Source organism: Hirundo rustica, chromosome 3, assembly GCF_015227805.2.
Source record: "Hirundo rustica isolate bHirRus1 chromosome 3, bHirRus1.pri.v3, whole genome shotgun sequence".
Taxonomy (NCBI): Eukaryota; Metazoa; Chordata; class Aves; order Passeriformes; family Hirundinidae; genus Hirundo; species Hirundo rustica.
In genome coordinates, this window is record NC_053452.1 from 97,679,400 (window position 1) to 97,697,910 (window position 18,511).

Consider the following 18,511-nt stretch of genomic DNA (forward strand, 5'->3'; position numbering starts at 1 on the left):
TTAAGGTTGAGCCTGCTTTGTTTTTCTCCTAGTCTCTCTCTCACAAAAAAAGTAAGTACCAAGACCAAAATTTAGTAAACGTGAAACCACTAAAAGGTGTTTTTTTCATTGTACACTTATATCAAGTACTGAATATGGTCTTTTATATCCTTAGTGATTTTTTTTTTTGTATTTGGTTGGATTTAGTACACTTTACAAAGAAGTACACTCTTTTCAGTCTATACATAACTTTTTAACTTATAGTAACGTACAATTCCTTTCTGTATTGCTAACAAAATAAATTCTATGCAAATACCTTTCTTAATCTTTGAATCTGTATGTTTATTTACTACTGGAGGCACTCAAGCTCAATGTATTTGACTAATTTAGTGGCTCTTCCATATGTATGATAAAATAATTCCTTTTCAGTATAGAATGTAATTTTAAAACATGTAGATAATGCCATCTAGTTGGGCTATCACTGCAGTGTAATTTGTACAGAGTGGTGTCCTTCTGCAGAGCAGCACTGAAAGGAAAGCTCCAACTGTGGTGCTTGCAGTAGCAGTTTCCAGACTTTGATTTCTAGTCAGATGGGGGATCATGAAAGAGTATTGCTCTTTAAAGTGCTTTCAAGTTAATGTTGGATTATACAAATACCATGAGGCTAATTAATGTTAATCCAAAAAAATCTTAATGGGTAAGAGATTCCTTTGGTGTTGGTCAGTTCTGTTCCTGGGCATGTTCCTGGAGTCCCAGTTGGGGCTTTACAGTATGAAAAGGCAGTAAAAAAAGCACAGAAAGATGAGATGACAATGTCATGTGTCCAAATGACATCACAACTAGCTTATAATAATATTTTATTGAATAAGTCCATTGCAAATTTCTAATACATCTTTTTGAACAAAATGCAAATGGTTGTGGAAATCCAGGCAGACAGGCACAAGGAGTTTACAGAGCTGTCACCATGCATGGATGTAAGACAGGGGAATCCAAGTTTTTCATTCTAGAAGGAGGAAGATTAATGAAGGGGAGAATGAGAGTGCTGATAATGATAGTGCTGCAACAGTGTCAGTGAAATATTGACAGTTGTCTTTTTTCCTGCCCTAATGTCTCCATTATATTTTGTGGATGACTTTTGCTTCAGTTGGATCTTTTACAAATCAGGTAAAAGATCAAGTGACAGAAATATGAAGTCCAATTATATTCAACTGCATTATATACCAAGAGGTCTTTCTGGACTATGTTATTATTATTCTTGAATTATTCTTATACTCAGATATAGTATTATGTTATTACTGTCTTTGTGTGTGTAAAGCAGAACTGAAAACTGCCACAATGTTCATTAGATTCGTGTCTTCTTTTTTAAATGGTTCAATATAAATATGGGAAACTACTTCTTGAAAATGCAGTTTTAAATTAAGCCATAATGCAAATTCTTCCAGACTAAATGCATTCCACGCAATAAACCACTCACTAATTTTTTTGATAACAGCTTTATTTATCTAATCTGTCTCTTCCAAATGTGTTTATCATACTTACTTGGTTAACCCAGTGAATATCTTGTAAATTTTAAAACCAAAAACAAAAGGTGACTGTAGAAAGACAAATTATAGGAATGTAGTCCAAGGACTTGGCTTTTTTTCTTTTTTTTCTTTTTTTTTTTTTTTTCTTTTTTTTTATTTTTTTTTCTTTTTTTTTTCCTTTTTTTTCTTTTTTTTCTTTTTTTCTTTTTTTTCCCCCTACATTTTACTGACCAGTGACAGATTTCAGATTATTCTTGACTATGATGTTTGCTGATGAAAAGGACTTTTTCACTAAATGACTGAAGGCCCGTGAAGGTAACGGATGTATCTGGGAACATTTGCACATAAACCCAGGTTGCCATGCCTTCTCTCCTTGTGCAGACTCCAAAAAATGGAGTGGTGATACATTTCCTTGACCTACCTGCTGTTGTTCCCTCTGCAATTTGGGGAACCCTGTGTCCATGAGAAAAGCCATGTGTTTGGAAGGCTAATCCTGCGGTAGCAGTCAGCAGCCAGTTGAACCACAGACAAGTTACAACTGCCCTCAGTATTGCAGACAAATGAGAGTTTCACATGGGTTTTCAGGGAATTTGAGGAATGAGAAAGGAGCTTATTCCTTGCTTCTTGTACTTTCACAGGAAATTTTCTTTTGGCTTTGGGGAATGGATTCTTGCCAACTCCTCGAGGACATCCTGGAGATCTTGAGTGGTGAATTTAAATATGCAGAAAAGAAAATTACTGGTTAAAGAAGTTTTTGTTTTCCTGCAATCATAGGATAATAGCGCTTGTGTAATTGAAATTATGAAGAGTGACAATAACATTCTTCCACTTGCACATTTTTTGCCTGCCCTGGTAAGAGAGACAGTAAGGCAGTGGACAGAGCTCATTCGAATGCCTAATTTTTTTCATTTTAATGTCCTGCTCAGTTCCAGGGGTTTTTAGTCAGCATTCACCAAAATACAGCTTTCATGACAAACAACCTAGATGAAATGTACAGAACTGGATATTCAATGTGATATTTGAGGAACATTTTTCCTGTTGGCATCTTCTACTTCATGAAGCCCTGCAAAATTTTATCTAACTATTCATAACTGAACCAAGAAATGAAATGTTTTTTTTAATGAAGAATTTATGTCAGCATTTTTTTAGATGACTGGAAAGATGTAATGATACAATTTTGGAAACCATACTGATTAACTTTAAATGAAAAGGACACCAAAATCTGAAAAGCCAAACAACAAACCGACCATTCAAGATCTCAGGAATATCCATTAATAAATAATTTGATAACTTAGACTATATTTTGGCAATAATTAGATAAATATCGCTATCAAATTATTATTATAATTGATTAATACACTAAAATTAAAACGTTTCACATATTTTTCTCATTATTCAGCTCTTGAAGGCAATTTTTATAGCTTTTTACTCAGTTTTCTAATTCTGGGGTTTTTTTAACACATAACAGCATAAATTAATGGAGTGGTTTTGGCTTTACCTGTGCTGTGCAGAGACACTATGTAGTTATCAGCTGTCACTCATATTAAAGATTTCTTATAATAGGTTGCATTGTATTGGAATGTTGAGTTGGGCAATGATTTTTACTTGCTTCTTCACAGAGTTTCTTCTGGATTCTTCTGTGCATAGTCTTTAAAATATAGCTCTTTATATTCATTATCAAAAATCACACTATTAAATTATAACTCCCCAATGAAGGGTTTTTCTTCATTAACCATTCAATTAAGTTTTATTTCTGACAAGCCATCTTGGAGGCCTTTATTTTTAACCTAAATATTAGCCATGTGTGCCAATTTTGAGTCCACTGGTCTAATTGTCCCTTAGTCCACCTTCCTCTTTCCTTTGTTTTCCCTTGGTGACTATTTAATTATTACTGTCAAAGAAGTGAAGCCTGTGAAAAAATTTAACGTGTTATAGAAAGCTGAGCTAGTTACTTCAGCAGGGGCAGGAAAGTGCCTTTACAGTTCTTATGGCTGTGGTGTGGCTGGTATTCATGGATACCCTGGCGTCCAGCCGCTTGCCCTGTCCTGTGGAATGGGTGGAACACAAGGAATGCTGGGAGACACTTAGTAAGGGAGAACAAGGTCAACTGGGAACATAAAAAAAAGGCTTTTTATGAGGCTATTGGATGGAAATCTTTGTAAAACCGAGCAAGATCAGTTTTGCTGCTCCATGGAACCACTTGATTCACCAGGTCACTGCAGATTTTTCAAATTTATCAATATTTTTAGAATAAATAAATTCCATTATGCACTCACTTTATCAAACTGACTTGTGAATTTCTCCAAGAAATAAAAGTAATTTTGAGAAGGAGAAGGTGGTTTTCCTTTAACTTTGGTGACTTTGTTTCCAGTGTGTTAATATCAGAGAATGATGATTATTTTACTTGTATATAATAGATGCTAGTCTGTTTGTAGTTACCTAGGATGTGCTATTTGCTTATCTAAGGGCAACAGGTGTTTTCAATAGTAATTTGGAATTTTCCTGCTATTCCATGATTTATTAATTAACCTCAGTGGCCTGAGGTGTCATGAGTTGCACTCTATTCCTATCTGATGGCAACTATCATAATTTTAAAAGCCTATCTTCCTTCTGGTTTTATTTTACTTTCTCAGGTTTTTGCAATTTATAATGCCTGATTTTTGCTGATTTCTAATGGACTTTCCTATCTTTCAGTATTTTTATTTCTATCTTTAACGATTTAATGATTTAATCTCACTTAATTTCTTGCTTATGCTGTTCTTTTTTAGTTCTTTTGGTCTCTTGACCGCTCACATCTGGGCTTGTTAGGCTGGTGATCTGCCATTTATTTGCATTTTGTCATTGATGTTCCTTTCAGCATCCTTTCCTTTTTCTGTTAATTCATTCTCTCTGTTAGACCTTAGCTTTGTGAACAGTCCATCAAGTGGGGTGCAAAATTACAGCACAGGGTCTCTGAACACTCTGGAGAATTTTACAGCCAATTAATTCACTCATGTATTTTTAGAGGGTATATTCTCTAGCATAAGGCTTGTTCTTCTGTAAGTACAGTTTTGTTCTAAGGTTTGCTCATTTTTGTGTGCCCTTATCTTTTTAGTACTGGTGTGACTTCTACAAACTTTCAAACAATCTCAATTGACATGCACCACATTTCCATCCCTGGCTGGAAGTGTGATTGATCCTGCTCTGCATGTGCTGCTGCCACTTCCCACAGTCTGCTAGGGCTTGTCATGGTCCAAAAGCCCACTTGAGATCCTGCAGGCAGAGCAAGGTGGAGGTCCCCAAGTGTGGCACACCCGGCTAGGCGCTGGTGGCCTGTTCTAAGCTGTTGATTTTAGTAGAACTGGATTTCAGTAGTGCTCTTGTTAAATCCTGAGTACATAGTAAAGTGGTTTGGTGAGTTCGGTCTTGAGAAAGTTTTGATTCACTGACTGGTCACCTATTTTGTTAGCTCACCTATTTTTTACTGTTAGCCTTATTTTCCAATTTGATATAAATACATTCAAATTGTTGTATTTTTTAGGACAGTGACAGCTCTTCATTCTAGCCATTATGTGTATCCCCATAAGAACTGGAATAATTATGGTGATTTTACAAATTTGCCTATGTGTGAGTATGGAATATTTCTACTTGACTGCAAAACCTGACTTTACTATGGTTAATGTTATTTAAAATGTATGAAGCTCACTTTTTTTTTTTTTAATTAATCCCCTAAAATGGTTTTAAATAAATAAATTTGTTGACACACACTCAGTCTGACCTCCCGTCTGACCCACCCCAGTAAGCTACTGTTATGCTATAATTAATCTACTGAAATAAATCCACAGGACTATATATATATATATATATATATATATATATAAATAATTTTTTTGGTGGGTTGATGACCAAGGACTTGGGCAAGGGCTAAGGCTTTCTGTATGCATCATACACTGCATTTTACATTATTTTTCTGGAAGGAAATGTGCATAGTTGTGTCTTGGTTTGAGAGACAGGCATCTGCTAGGGAGGGGCAGGGCGTCTCTAGGAATGGGGAATTCCAATACCTTCCCTCCAAGTTATTATAATTTAGAAGATTAAAGAGGTTCTCAGTCAGAGCTATGGGGAAAGGAATAACAGTTCTTTACTACTAAGTACAACAAGGTGTAATAAATACGATCGACCAAATTCGATAAATCAAAATTCGGAATTTTATTGAGAGACAGAATAACAGTCTCGGACAGCCACAATTAAAAGGACAGCGTCGAGCCTGGGGTCGGCGCTGGGTGAACAATGATAACACACTCTGCCAGTCTGTTATCCCCCAAGTTCACATTTCTGGCTTGCAGCAGCCTCTTTTTATACACTGGATCGCTGAGAGAAACTCGGGTTTTCGATGGTCCTTCCTCCGAGGCATCTTCATTAAACATTCATGTTCCAGTTTTAAGAGTTTGAATAGGGCGGAGGGGGAGGACAATGCCATTAATGGCTGGGGCCAGGTGTGGTGTGGAGATGTTAATTTCAGGAGGGGACGGTCTAGATATTGATCTGATGTAATCACTGGTTCTCCGGGCTCTCATCTCCTTTTTCCGTCGTCTTTGTTCCTTTTTTAACGATTCCCAGCAGAGGCATGTTTGTGTCTCCTTTTCTGGTAATTCCAATCACGTTTTGTCTCGTGTCCCTCCCCTGTCTTTTCAGGCAAGAGAAATTCCTGTACCTTTACCGAGCTACTTTCCTCTGAGTTAACTCTTAACATACTGGATTAAAACAAAACTTATAGGGATGGTATTACATTTTATATCTTTTAACACGAATTAACTTTAGGACATATATCACAAAGGCAAACAAACAACAACTACAGCATTAATAATAAACAAAACCAGGAACCTCGAGGGGCTTTGTTTCACAAAGCCTGGGGCAGTCTTATCCCTTGGGACCCTGAGAGCACCAGCCTGGAATGGTGGAAAACTCCTGGGCTGGTGGATGGAATGGCGGGGGTCCTCAGCAGGCAAACAGGGAATGTCCCAACAGGCAGGGGGGTGTCCTGGCAAAGTGAGCAGTGCTGGAGAAGCCGCGATGGCTGGACAGGGCTGGCCCAGCTCCAGCAGGGCAGGTGAAGGGGGCTCCAAATTCCTGGGCACTCCAGCAGATGATGGATGATGGTAGAATTCCCAGGACCGGACCCTCCGTTAACAGTGGACTCCTCACGCATCAAGCAGCAGCCTGACAGTCCTCTCTGATGCTGAGAGCAGGAAAAAGAAACCCAGCTCTCCCCAGCCCTGTCCTTTTTCCCTCCCCCAAACTTCATGTTTTCTTTTCCCTCCCGGCCACATCTTTTTGTGTAAGTCAAGTACCCTCTAAGTATCAGCACTTTGTTTCCTAGTAACTTATGGGGAAAAATTCTTTAAGACAAAAAGGAACAAATCTAACCCCCAACAAGTTGATATTAACAAATACTGACTTGGCTGAAGGATGAGGTCCTGTGGAGACAGGATGCACCTGAGATAGGATTAAAAGCTGGGCATGAGCCAAGAGTGTGCATTTGCAGCCCGGAAAACCTACCACACCCTGGGCTTCATGCAGAGCAGCGTGGCTAGGAGGGCAAGGAAGAGGATTCTGCCCCTCTGCTCCACTCTGGCGAGACTCCACCTGGAATGCTGCATCCAGCTCTGGGCTCCCCAGCACAGGAAAGATGTGGACCTATTAGAGGAGGTCCAAAGTGAGGCCACATAGATGATCTGAGGGCTGGAGCACCTCTCCTGTGAAGACAGGCTGAGGGAGCTGGGGTTGTTCAGCTTGGAGAAAACAGTCAGGGCTCTGGGGAAATTTTAGTGTTGCCTTCCAGTGCCTTTATGTGGACGTGTAGTGATAAGAGTTGATGGTTTTAAACTAAAATGGATTTAGAGTAGGCGTTAAGAATAAATTCTTTACATGAGGGTGGTCAGGCACTAGAACAGATTTCCTAGAGTAGTTGTCCCCATCACTGGAAATGTTTAAGGCCAGACTGATGGGGCTTTGGCCAGCATGATCTAGTGGGTGGCATACCTGCATGTGTCAAGGATGTTGATGACCTTTAATGTCTCTCTACAATGCAAAATTTCATCATGAGTGTACAGAATTGATGCAAAACTTACTTCTTTATTCAGCACTAAATAATTGGGACATACTACTGTATTTTGGCATAGGATACTGATGTTTTAAGCCCTAAGGAATGTGCAGTGCCTTTTAGTAATGAAATAATTTCTTACTAATTTTTAGAATAATTTAAAATACTTACAGTAATTTCTCTGTCAGTGATTGAGAGCATTTTATACTGGAAAGCAATGTTTGCCTAGAAAATAACAAAAATATAGAGGGCCAAATCCTGTTTGCTGGTCTTCCATGATCTTAACTAGTTTGAGAACAGGTTGCAGAGCACTGATATTCTATATGTGTATTCTTTCCAGTCTCAGATGTAAGAACTGTTCTGGCACTATTGAAATTCATGATGGAAATCATGTAGTGTAGGACAGCAGAATTCATGTCCAGTACATGATGCTTATTGCAATCTTATTTTTCCCACTCACACAAGCTTCTTTAAAATAATCAGCCTAAGCTCACTGATTCCACATAGATATGATCTTCCCTTTGGCTGTGTTGCTAGGGTGGATTTGCCATCTTAAGGAAGGTTACCCCCATTGCAGTGTCACCAATATCTTCTAAAAGAATTCTGTCAGTTTCTTTTCTGTGAAGAAGTGACAATCCCTGGCTGTAGGCTATGTTATTGTTTCAATAGGGATGTTATTTTCTTTGTCTCATTTTGCTTATTTTTTTCTCTCCGAACTACAGCTATCTCAAGATGTATGAAAACAAGCAATAGAAAGATATCAAACAAGCACACAAAAACATTGTTTTCACATTGTTTTTCAAGAAAAAAATAAAACCTGTAGGAAAAGATCCATCTTGAGGCTGTCAGTTGTAAAAAGCTCAGCTTTATAGTGGGGAAAAATAATTAGGAGTATGTCTTCTTGTATTGTGAATTAGCTGTACTGTTTCGGAATTCTGTGCCAATGATATGAATAACGCTGACTATAAAAGGAAGACTTATTTCCGTATTCATGTAGGACAAATTTAAATATTCAAAAGAATGCTCACACTTTTATTTCTGCCTACATAATAATTTGGGATGCTTTTCACATTTAAACCTAATGTGATTCCCCAAAATAATGTTCCAATATAAAAAAAACCAAAAAAACAAAAAACCAAACCAACCAACAAACAAAAACCCACTTTTTTTTACATGAAATATGAATTATCCCTAATTTAACATGGAGAGGACTGAGTCAGAAATGTTGAAAGGCCTTTCTTAGGGGTACTTTGTGGTAATTAAAAAGAAAAAAATAAAAACAAACAATCAAGAAAACAAGACCAGAGGCAACTTATGTTGGAGAAGGTGTAGGTGACTATGCAGACACCTGCAGAAATGCTTTGGTAGAGAGAGGTTAGGAAAAGCAGGGGAGAAGATAATAGTGGAGATGGGCAAGGTGGAAACTTGCTGCATTTCTGAGCATGAAACAAAGTCTTTTTCATTTAAGAGATAATATATCTTTTGGGGAATGCTTATTTTGTTTAGGACGTCTGACTTAATCATTTTTACATCTTTACATATATTAAGTTGGAAAGCTGAACAAGCAAATTCAGGATCAAATTAGAATTATATAATGCTATCATTTGCAGCTCTTTAAGAACCCTGGAGACAGACCCTTTAAATGTAGGTGAGCTTTTATAGCTAAAAATGTAAGCCTCACTTATGGTAGCCACTGGCTGTATGTATGGGTAACAGTTGAATACACATTAGGTATGCCTATTTGCTAATTTTGATAGTTTTAAAAATTAGATTTTTGTGTGCACTAGGATTGTATGTTTATGATGCTTATGATGGCATGCATGCCATGGTTGGTACAGTATTGACACTTCAAGTTTTCACTTGTATTTCACTGCCTCCAGATAAAGTTTTTCAGGGATATATTTCTGAATGATGATAACGTTATCATTGAATACTTATACTTTGAGAAAATGCACTGCTGGTGGAACAAGCATAGTTCTAGTTGTTTAACTGGGGTTAATAACTGGGTTCACAGCTCTTCTTCTACCTGGGAAGATGTCCTTACAAGGTATGTGTGACTTGAACATGTCTGAAAAAAGTGAAAACTATTTGCTGTCCTCTTAACCTGATCTTCACAATTAGGAATGATCAGCTAGGACAAACCTAAGCTGGATGGATATTATGTGGAGAGAACATAAAGTGGCTGAGCTAGGGAGGCCTGTGATTTATGAACAGGATGTGAGACTGTTTTCTTCTTCACTGTTCCATTTTTTGCTCTTTCTGCCCTTCTATACCATTTCAAAGACTACTTTCCTCTTTGTTAGTGCTTCTTTCTGTCTTACTCATTTCTTCTCATTTGGTGGTGAGGCCGGCCTTTGCCTGTCATCAGATCATAATGCCAGCTTCTGATTTCCTCACAACTTGTTTTATTTCAAATTATGTTTTTGGAAGTTTTATTTTTGAATGGGTTAATTTTTTTTAAAAAAAAGTTCACTATGGTTCATCTCTAATATATGGAAAGTGTTTACTCAAAATTGCTATTGCAGCATTTCTCTTTTGTGAGATTGCTTTAGGTCATATCTTCCATGAGAAGCACCTTTAAAGGGTGGTTAATCTCTGAGTTCTTTGGGGATCACTATCTTTGTTCACTGAAACCTCTCAGGGAGGTTAGTATAAATATATTCTTATCTTAGGGATTTCAGTAAAGTACTTAGAATCTGGGATGATGAATTTGGGCTACATTATCTTGGTACCTCTGTACAGACAGAACAAGGGATTTTGGTCCGTAATGAAGGTTCTAGCTATTGTGTACTATGTACAATCAGTAAATCCACTTAGAAGGAGGATAAGTAATCCCTTTTCTACCTCTGTAACTTTTAAAAGATTTGGTTATATTGCTTTTGACTGTAGAAGGCACTGAAGCTGTTCAAAAAGAATTAATTGGTCCAGTCCTAAGATGTGTTGAACACATATAACAGAAAATAAAAAAAATAATTTCTTAATTACTCAATAATTTCTTATTAAATTAAAAATTACAATTTATAATATATATGCTTGCGAAAATATTCCCTTTTTTTAATGTTTTAAAATGTTTTTTAATTTTTTTTTTTTTTTTTTTACTTTTATAACTGTTGTTCCCAGCCTTTATCAAATGCTCAATTATGCTGAAAACCCTTTTTGAAAAAATGGAAATAAATGTCTGTCAGAACGGCAAGGAGTTCATCAGGTAGATGTGACTGACATGGATGCCCTAAAACCTGCAATTTTATCCCTCATCTGTTTTAATGTTATTGCCTAATACTAAAGCTGTTCTAAGTTCTCCCTCAAGTCGGAGTTTCCAAAACTTTCAAAGCTTTTTAAAGAGTGAGAGAATACACTTATACCACCAAGCTTGTTTTCATATGCTCTGTGCTCATATTTTATGTAGAGACACCTGGCTGAAAAAATGAGAATACACTTGCCATTTTGTGCTAGTGTGTTAGAGCAACTAGGCAATCAGTCTCCTTGTAGGTTTACTTCAGAATTTTACTCTAAGTTAACTTGAACAAGTTTCTATTATCTGACTCCCAAAACGCCTCTTTTATTCACTGATGAAGTAGAGAAATGGTCAATGGGAGTTATTGGGGTCCCCTTACGCTTAATTGAGGAATATCTTGTTCTTAACTCCTGTATCCTTCATTTTATGTTACAGTCTTAAATATTTCTTAGTATACAAAAGATACTTCAGACTTTGCTAGGTCGTTTATCCTTCAGCTCTTATGACCATAGACTTAGCAATTTCAGAGCCAATTATCTATAATATCCTTTATCTTTTGCATGGAGTGAGCCGATCTTATGATCCTTGGATGAAAACAAGCATGTAATGTGGAGGAGAATCTGTCTTTTACTTACAGACTGACAGGCAATTTATGAACTTAGAAATGGCTTTTACAAGTAAAATTAAAACCAAGCATTTTTACATATTTTGCATTTTTATGTAATTTCAAAATTATTTGAAACAATTTTCTAATGTATACATATCTTGGTTTGAAAAGACAGGTATCTGCTACAGAGAGGCAGGGCCTCTCTAGGAATGGGGAATTCCAATCCCTTCCCTCTGTGTTATTATAATTTGGAAGATTAAAAAAAAAAACCAAAAACTTTTCAGTCAGAGCTATGGAGAAAGGAATAACAGTCCTCTACTAGTAAATATAACAGGACAAACAAACAACAGCAGCAATAATAAAAATAATAGACAGAACCAAGAACCCTGAGGGGCTTTGTCTCACAAGCCCCGGGCAGTCTGATCTCTTGGGACCCCAAGAGCACCAAGCTGGAATGGTGGGACGCTCCGGGGCTGATGGCTGGAAACGGTGGGGTGTCCCAGCAGGCAGGGGGTGTCCCAGCAGGCAAAGTGAGCAGTGCTGAAGAAGCCACAACAGCTGGACCCAGGCTGACCCAGCTCCAGCAGGGCAGGCAAAGGGGCTCTGAATTCCTGGGCACTCTGGCAGATGATGGATGGTGATAAAATTCCCAGGACCGGACCCTCCGTTAACAGTGGACTCCTCACGCAGCTAGCCGTTGCCTGACCGACCTCTCCAAAAACCAAGAGCAGAAGGGGCCACCCTCAGCTCCTGGAGCCCCTGAGCCTTTCCCTTCCCCCCCAAACTAAGTAGTCTACTTCTCTTGTGCAGGTCAAGCACCCTTTAAGCATCAGTTTTTAGTCTCCTAACAACTTATGGGGGGGAAAAATTCCACAGGAAAACTTAACCCCCAACAATACACTGCCTCCTGTAAGAACATAGCAAGAGTGGAATCTAATGACTAAAAAATCCAAAGGAGTCCGCAGAACTAATTTCAAATGTGGAAGTCCAATCCTCATATGCACTTAGAGGTCCTTACACAAAGAGCTGAAGTGACTGACCTGATCTAATCATGGCAGTGTGGTGCTCTAACTGGACAAAATTTTCAGTATGATAATCTGGTCTTTCCAACTCATCATGTTATAACAGCTTATCTTTTTTCACTAGTCTAACAAGATCATGTAAATATTCACTATTTTACCTTATATATATGATCCATGTGTGTGTCTTTTTCTGTGGGGAAAAAAGTAGATATACACCTGTGTCTGTGTGTGTGTGTGTGTGTATTGGAAATGTTATAATCTCCTATTGAAACTGCAGGACTAGTCATTTAATATGTTCATTTCCTATTTCCTGGAGAAGAACGGCAAGAATTGGTGTTTACTTTGACTTTGTAGATACTGATATTTCAAAATTATATTGCAGCCTAATCAAACTAGTTAGGAACTGCTTTAAGGCTTTATCAGGGAAAGGAATTCAGTAAATTATGTAAGTAATATAAATAACTTTAAGTTGAAATTGGAACTTAAAAATGTTTAAAAGTCATATTTTTTCTAAATGCAAGGGCTTCCTTCAATTCTTCATCAACTGTCTATTTTCAGATAAGAACTTCTACTTACCTATAAATTTTAAGAAACATTTGCAGTTTTTCCAGATCTGATTACAATATTGTCAGTTGCTTTTCTTTCCCTTACTCAATCACATGATGATGGGTGTTCAAGCCCCTTGGAGGAGAGAAGGTGAAAAGCAGGATCCTGACTTCAGGGTTCTGGCAAGCAGACTTTGGGCTGTTCAGAGATCAGCTTGAAAGAATCCCATAGGATACATGGAGAGTCCTGGAGAGAAGAGAGGTCTAGGAGTGATCCCCTCCCTGATTTCCAAGGATCACCTCCCCTAAGCTCAAGAACAGTCCATTCCAACAAGCAAAGACAGCAGGAAGCTTGCGTGATGGACAAGGAGCTTCTCACTGAACTCAAATACAAAAAGGAAGCATACAAGAGGTGAAAGTAAGGACAGGTGATGTGGGAGGAATGCAGAGATACTGTATCATCATATAGGAATTGGGTTATGAAAACCAAATGCCACCTGGATTTGAATCTCAGGGGGCATGAAGGGTAACAGGAAAGGATTCTAGAGGTCCATCAGCAGCAAAAGGACACTACTGAGTGGGGCAAAGAATCTGATGGAGGATGTGGAAAAGGCCAAGGTGGTCAGTGCCCTCTTCACCTGTAATGGTCTAATGCATCTGCAAACCCAGGTGCCCCATACTAGTGGGAAAATCTGGAGCAAGAAAGACTCTGACCTGTTGGAGGAGGATCAGGTTATGGAGCACTTTAACAGACCAGATATACACAAGTGGGCAGGAGCTCACAGAAGGTATTCGAAAGTGATGAAGGAGCTGGATGATGGTATTCCAGGGCCTCTCCTGATAATTTTCGAAACATCGTGGCATTTTGGACTGGAGGAAACCTTGTCTTTGAGAAGGGCAATAAACATGGATCCTTGGCAAGATCCTTGGAGAAGTAGTAGAGAAAATTCACCTGGAAACCACTTCCAAACAGGATAGACAAAAAGGTGTTTGAAAGTACTCTGCAGTGATTTATAGTGGGGAAATTTCACCTGACCAACATCATAGTCATCCCTAATGAAAACATTGGATTGGTGGGTGGGGGCCTAAGAGTGGATGTTTATCTTGCATATAGCAAATTTTTTGACACTGGCTCCCATCATATCCTCATAGACAAACTGATGGAATATGTACTTGATGAATGGGAAAGTGCAATTTAAAACTGGCCATAGTCAAAATAGTTGTGATCTGTGGCATGAAGTCCAAGTTGAGGATTGTCACTAGTGCCATAGTTAGGAAATCAGTAATGGCTCCAGTACTGTTTACCATCTGATGGCTTGGATGTTGGGATAGAGAAAGCCCTCAGAAAGTTTGCAGATGGTACAAAACTGGGAAGACTGGCTGTGCTGCCTTTCAGGGGGACTGGCACTGGCTGGAGAATAGGCTGACATGAAGTTCAAGAAAGGATCGTGCCCAGTCCTGCACCTGGGAATGAATAACTCCAGACATGAGTAGAGGCCGGAGGCTGAGGGGGTGGAAAGCAACTTTTCAGAAAAAGGACTGGATCCTAGTGGTCACCAAATTGAACTGAACCAGCAATGCAGTCTTGTGGCTAAAGAACAGCAGCTCTCTCAGCAGCATTAGCTAGAGCATTGCCAGCAGGTGGAGGGAGGTGATCCTGCCCCTCTGCTCAGCACTACCTTGTGAGGCAGCATCTCAAGTCCTGTGTCCAGTCCTATGCTCCCCATTGCAGGAGAGATATGGGCATGCTGGAGCAAGTCCAACAAAGGCCCAAATAGATCAAGGATATGGAGCATCTGGCATATGAGAAGAGGTGGAGAGTGCTGTGACAGCAGAGCTAAATAGAATAGCAGAGCAGTCTTACCAACGTGGAAAAATTCCCAGCTGGCAGGTGGCAATGAAGACTGAGCCAGAGTATTCTCAGAAGTGACCACTGAAAGATATAATGAACAAAAATTGGAACACAGGAAATTCTGTTGAATAAAGATTATTTTTTATTTTTTTCACAGTGAGGATGGTCAAACACTGGAAAAGGTCCACCTTGGTTTATCCAAGATCTCCATCATTGGCAGTACTCAAAACCCAATTGCACATGATCCTGAGCAGAGCAGCCTGGTGTAGTGGGAGACGTTCCTGCCCATGGAGGGAGGGGTTGGGATTAGATGATCTTTAATGTCCATTCCAACCCTTTAACATTCTGTGATTCTATGATTTTCAGGGGCCTTTGAATTAGATGATTTCAGAAGCCCCTTCCATCTTTAGCCCTTCAGTGTTTCTGTTCTAGTGTTTTCCTGTAAGTTTGAGAATTTTTTATTAAGTGTACAGTCTCAAACAAGCAAAAAAAGCCTCACTTTGCGAGAGCAGAAAAATGAGTATGATTAGCATTTCCATGCTTATAATAATAATAATCAGATTTCAGAAAAAAGATCCGTATTGCTTTCTGTTTTAATAATTGGTCATTCTTAAAAAAAATAAACCCTAGCACAATCAGGAAAACAAACAATAAAGAGGGCTACTAACATGGATTTTTTAGCATATCTATAAGTAGATTATTTGGTATAACTGTGATTGGATTTTTTTGTTGTTTCTTTTTTTTCCTTGTTTCTCTTTAATTTTTTTTTAAACATCTCCATAGTATTCTATTCTGTTGTTTGACTATAATTTTCTGAAAAGTTCCTACACTGTCTGATTAGGTTTTCATTTTTATGTTCAGTTTTCACTGTCTTTTTAAAAAATACAATTACTAAAGCTTCATTTGTGATTTTTTTCTTCATTCAATATTAACAAATATTTCCATTGTTAGTAGGTAATTTGGGCTCTTGTTATTCTGAGATTGTCTTGGAAATAGTAGAATTTAAAACTATACTACTTAGATTTTTTTTAAGTGTCATTTTCATTTCTAAATCATGATGTTGCATATTTTTATAATCTGGTAATGTACCCTTTTCTTATTCAGAAACTTGTAGGAATTTTTAATGAATATGAAAACCGGCATAGTTTGGGAGTCTTCATAGCAGTTGACAAAATGGTTCAGGTGGATTTCATGTAAGAAAACTGCAGAATCCTGAAATATGTCCTTCTACATGAATTTTTATAGTTATAGTAATAACTATGCTATGAATGTTACAACGTGAACAGCTGTCAACATTTGTGACAAAACTTAAACTAATAATTTTTACAATGAAAGCCTGACTTGACTGAGAATTTTCAATTGACTTCAGCTTCATTGGGACTAAAATTAAATCCCTAGGATTTTTTTTAGCATTTGTGCTAGAATGCTGTTCCTCTTTTACAGGAAGAAAATAATAGCTGAGTTTCAGGTACAAGCAATAGAGAGAGATTATCTGAGATTACTCCCAGGATTTTTAATGGCCCTTGAACACGAGTGAGAATCATCTGAATGCAGAAAATGTATCCCTGTAGTACAGAAATCAAAGGAGGGTAACAAAAGCTAAGGTAAGCCTTTGACATTCATATAATGAAGTGAACATAAGCAGGAGCAGGAGAGGTGCCCTGTACTGCACCTTCTAATCAAAAAATCCTTATCTGAAAAACAGAAAATCCTGACATGTGTGACATGTGATGCTTTATATGCTATGTCATAAAAAAAAAAAAAAAAAAAAAAAAGACCCCAAAAAACCAAAAAAGAGAGCACAGTAAATTTTCAGCTGTAGGAATTGTTGAGTCTGAAACCAGTATGTCACAGAAAGATTGAAACAGTAATGTTCTCACTGTTTATCCCCTTAACACTTCCATAGAAAAGCACATAGTTTGCTTGTTTTCTGCTGTGCAAAAAAGAGGTAATAGACAGTATGGCAGTATGTAAAAGGGGTATAAAACACTCGTAAGTATAGGTGTGGCAGCAAAAATGGGATTAGGTGAGCGATGATCAGTGATCATTTGATTGGCTCATTCATGTTTGTGTTGGCACAAGATGAGAAGGAAGTAGTAGAGTGCAAAGGCACAGTTTCCATTATTGGTCATCCCAGAGAGCTGTGTGATAATGGAGGGAGCAGTGGTAAACCTCAGGCAGGATCCTGTTTACCACCAGCTGTGTTTTATGGCTTCTTGTTTAGCTACACTTCCAAGTACTGGATACCACTTTTGTTGCACATAGCTTTTGTAAATTTTGTTTCTATTTTTCACACATATTTTTAATACTCTGAGTAGAGCTAATATGTCAGATTCTTTTACAGATTAGTGACCTATGGTGATCATTCCTGCAAAAGTTAGATGTGTTTGTCAGTGGGCAGCTACTCTGTCTTAAGCATACAATTTTTAGAAATTGCCTCTTTTTTAATATTAATTTTCTTTATTTTTTCTCTTTCCCCCTTTATTACTGTTATTTCCTCTTACTGTTTTCTGTTCTTATTTTAATCTTCTCTTCCTCTTCCCTAATTAAGCTTTGTTATACCAAGAACTATTCTCTTGTCTTTTGACATACATACCTCTACTGCCTTCCTTCCCAAAATACAATCATGTTTCTTACCTTGTAAATTTGACTTGTATACTTGCATAAAACTGTGTTGAGGGTTAAGTTTCCTGTAGAATTTCCCATCCCCCAAGTTGCTAGGAGACTAAATGCTAGTAGTTATAGAGTGCTTAACTTGGACAAAAGAAGCTGATCACTTAGTTTTGGGGGAGGGAGAAAGCTCGTGGGGAGAGCTGAGGGTGGTGGTCTCACAGCTGGCAGTTTTTCCAGGGAGCACAGATCGGGGGACTGCTAGCTGCCTGGAGTCCACGGTTAACAGAGGAGTCTGGTCCTGGGAATTCTACCATCTGTTGGAGCGCCCAAGAATTCGGAGTTTTCTTCGCTGTCCTGCTGGATTTTGGGTGAGACTGGGTCCCGCCGCTGCGGCATCTCCGGCACTGCCCACCTTGCCTGCCAGGACACACCCCCCTACCTGCCGAGGACAGTCCACCGCGCCCAGCTTCCAGCCATCAGCGCTGGAACTTCCACCGTTTGCCCTCAGGGTTCTTAGTTCTGTTTTACTATTATTATAATTGCTGTTGTTTTTTTGTCTGTCCTGTTATATTTACTAGTAAAGGACTGTTGTTCCTTTTCCCCATAGTTCTGACTAAAAAGTTTTTTTTTTTTTAATCTTCCAAATTAGAATAACACGGAGGGAAGGATTTAAATTCCTCATTTCCTGGAGAGGCCTGCCTCTCCTTAGCAGACACCTGTCTTTTCAAACCAAGACAAACTGTGAAACTGTTGATAGTGTATTTAAGGTCATGTACCCTTTCTGAACACAGGCCTTTCGTAAGTATGCTTCAAATATACACAAAAAGGAATTTGTATTCTCAGTGTCTCGTCACCAAAATACTTGTGCATTCATGGACTTTACTTCCTTCTGCCTTTCCTCTTTCAAATACCGCTAGGATAACCTGGCAGTAGTTCTGCGATGGTACTGGTACGACTTCATGATGCTGTTGATGTTGTCTGGAAAGGAACAATTAAAATTTCTGCTTTCTTTTCCTTTAACTGTCAGGGGTTTGGCTGGTTTTGAGTCTGTTT

The 18,511-nt window shown here is 38.3% G+C and overlaps 1 protein-coding gene across 1 annotated transcript in view; it reads left to right on the forward strand.

Moving 5' to 3' along the window:
- The first annotated feature begins 16,878 nt into the window (after nt 1–16,878).
- The window catches only part of SNTG2 (syntrophin gamma 2), a 145,850-nt gene continuing 144,217 nt past the window's right edge, over nt 16,879–18,511 (forward strand). Inside the window, exon 1 of the mRNA XM_040058173.1 lies at nt 16,879–17,011. Within this exon, the coding sequence (XP_039914107.1) occupies nt 16,879–17,011 (133 nt within the window). The remainder of the gene's footprint in view (nt 17,012–18,511) is intronic.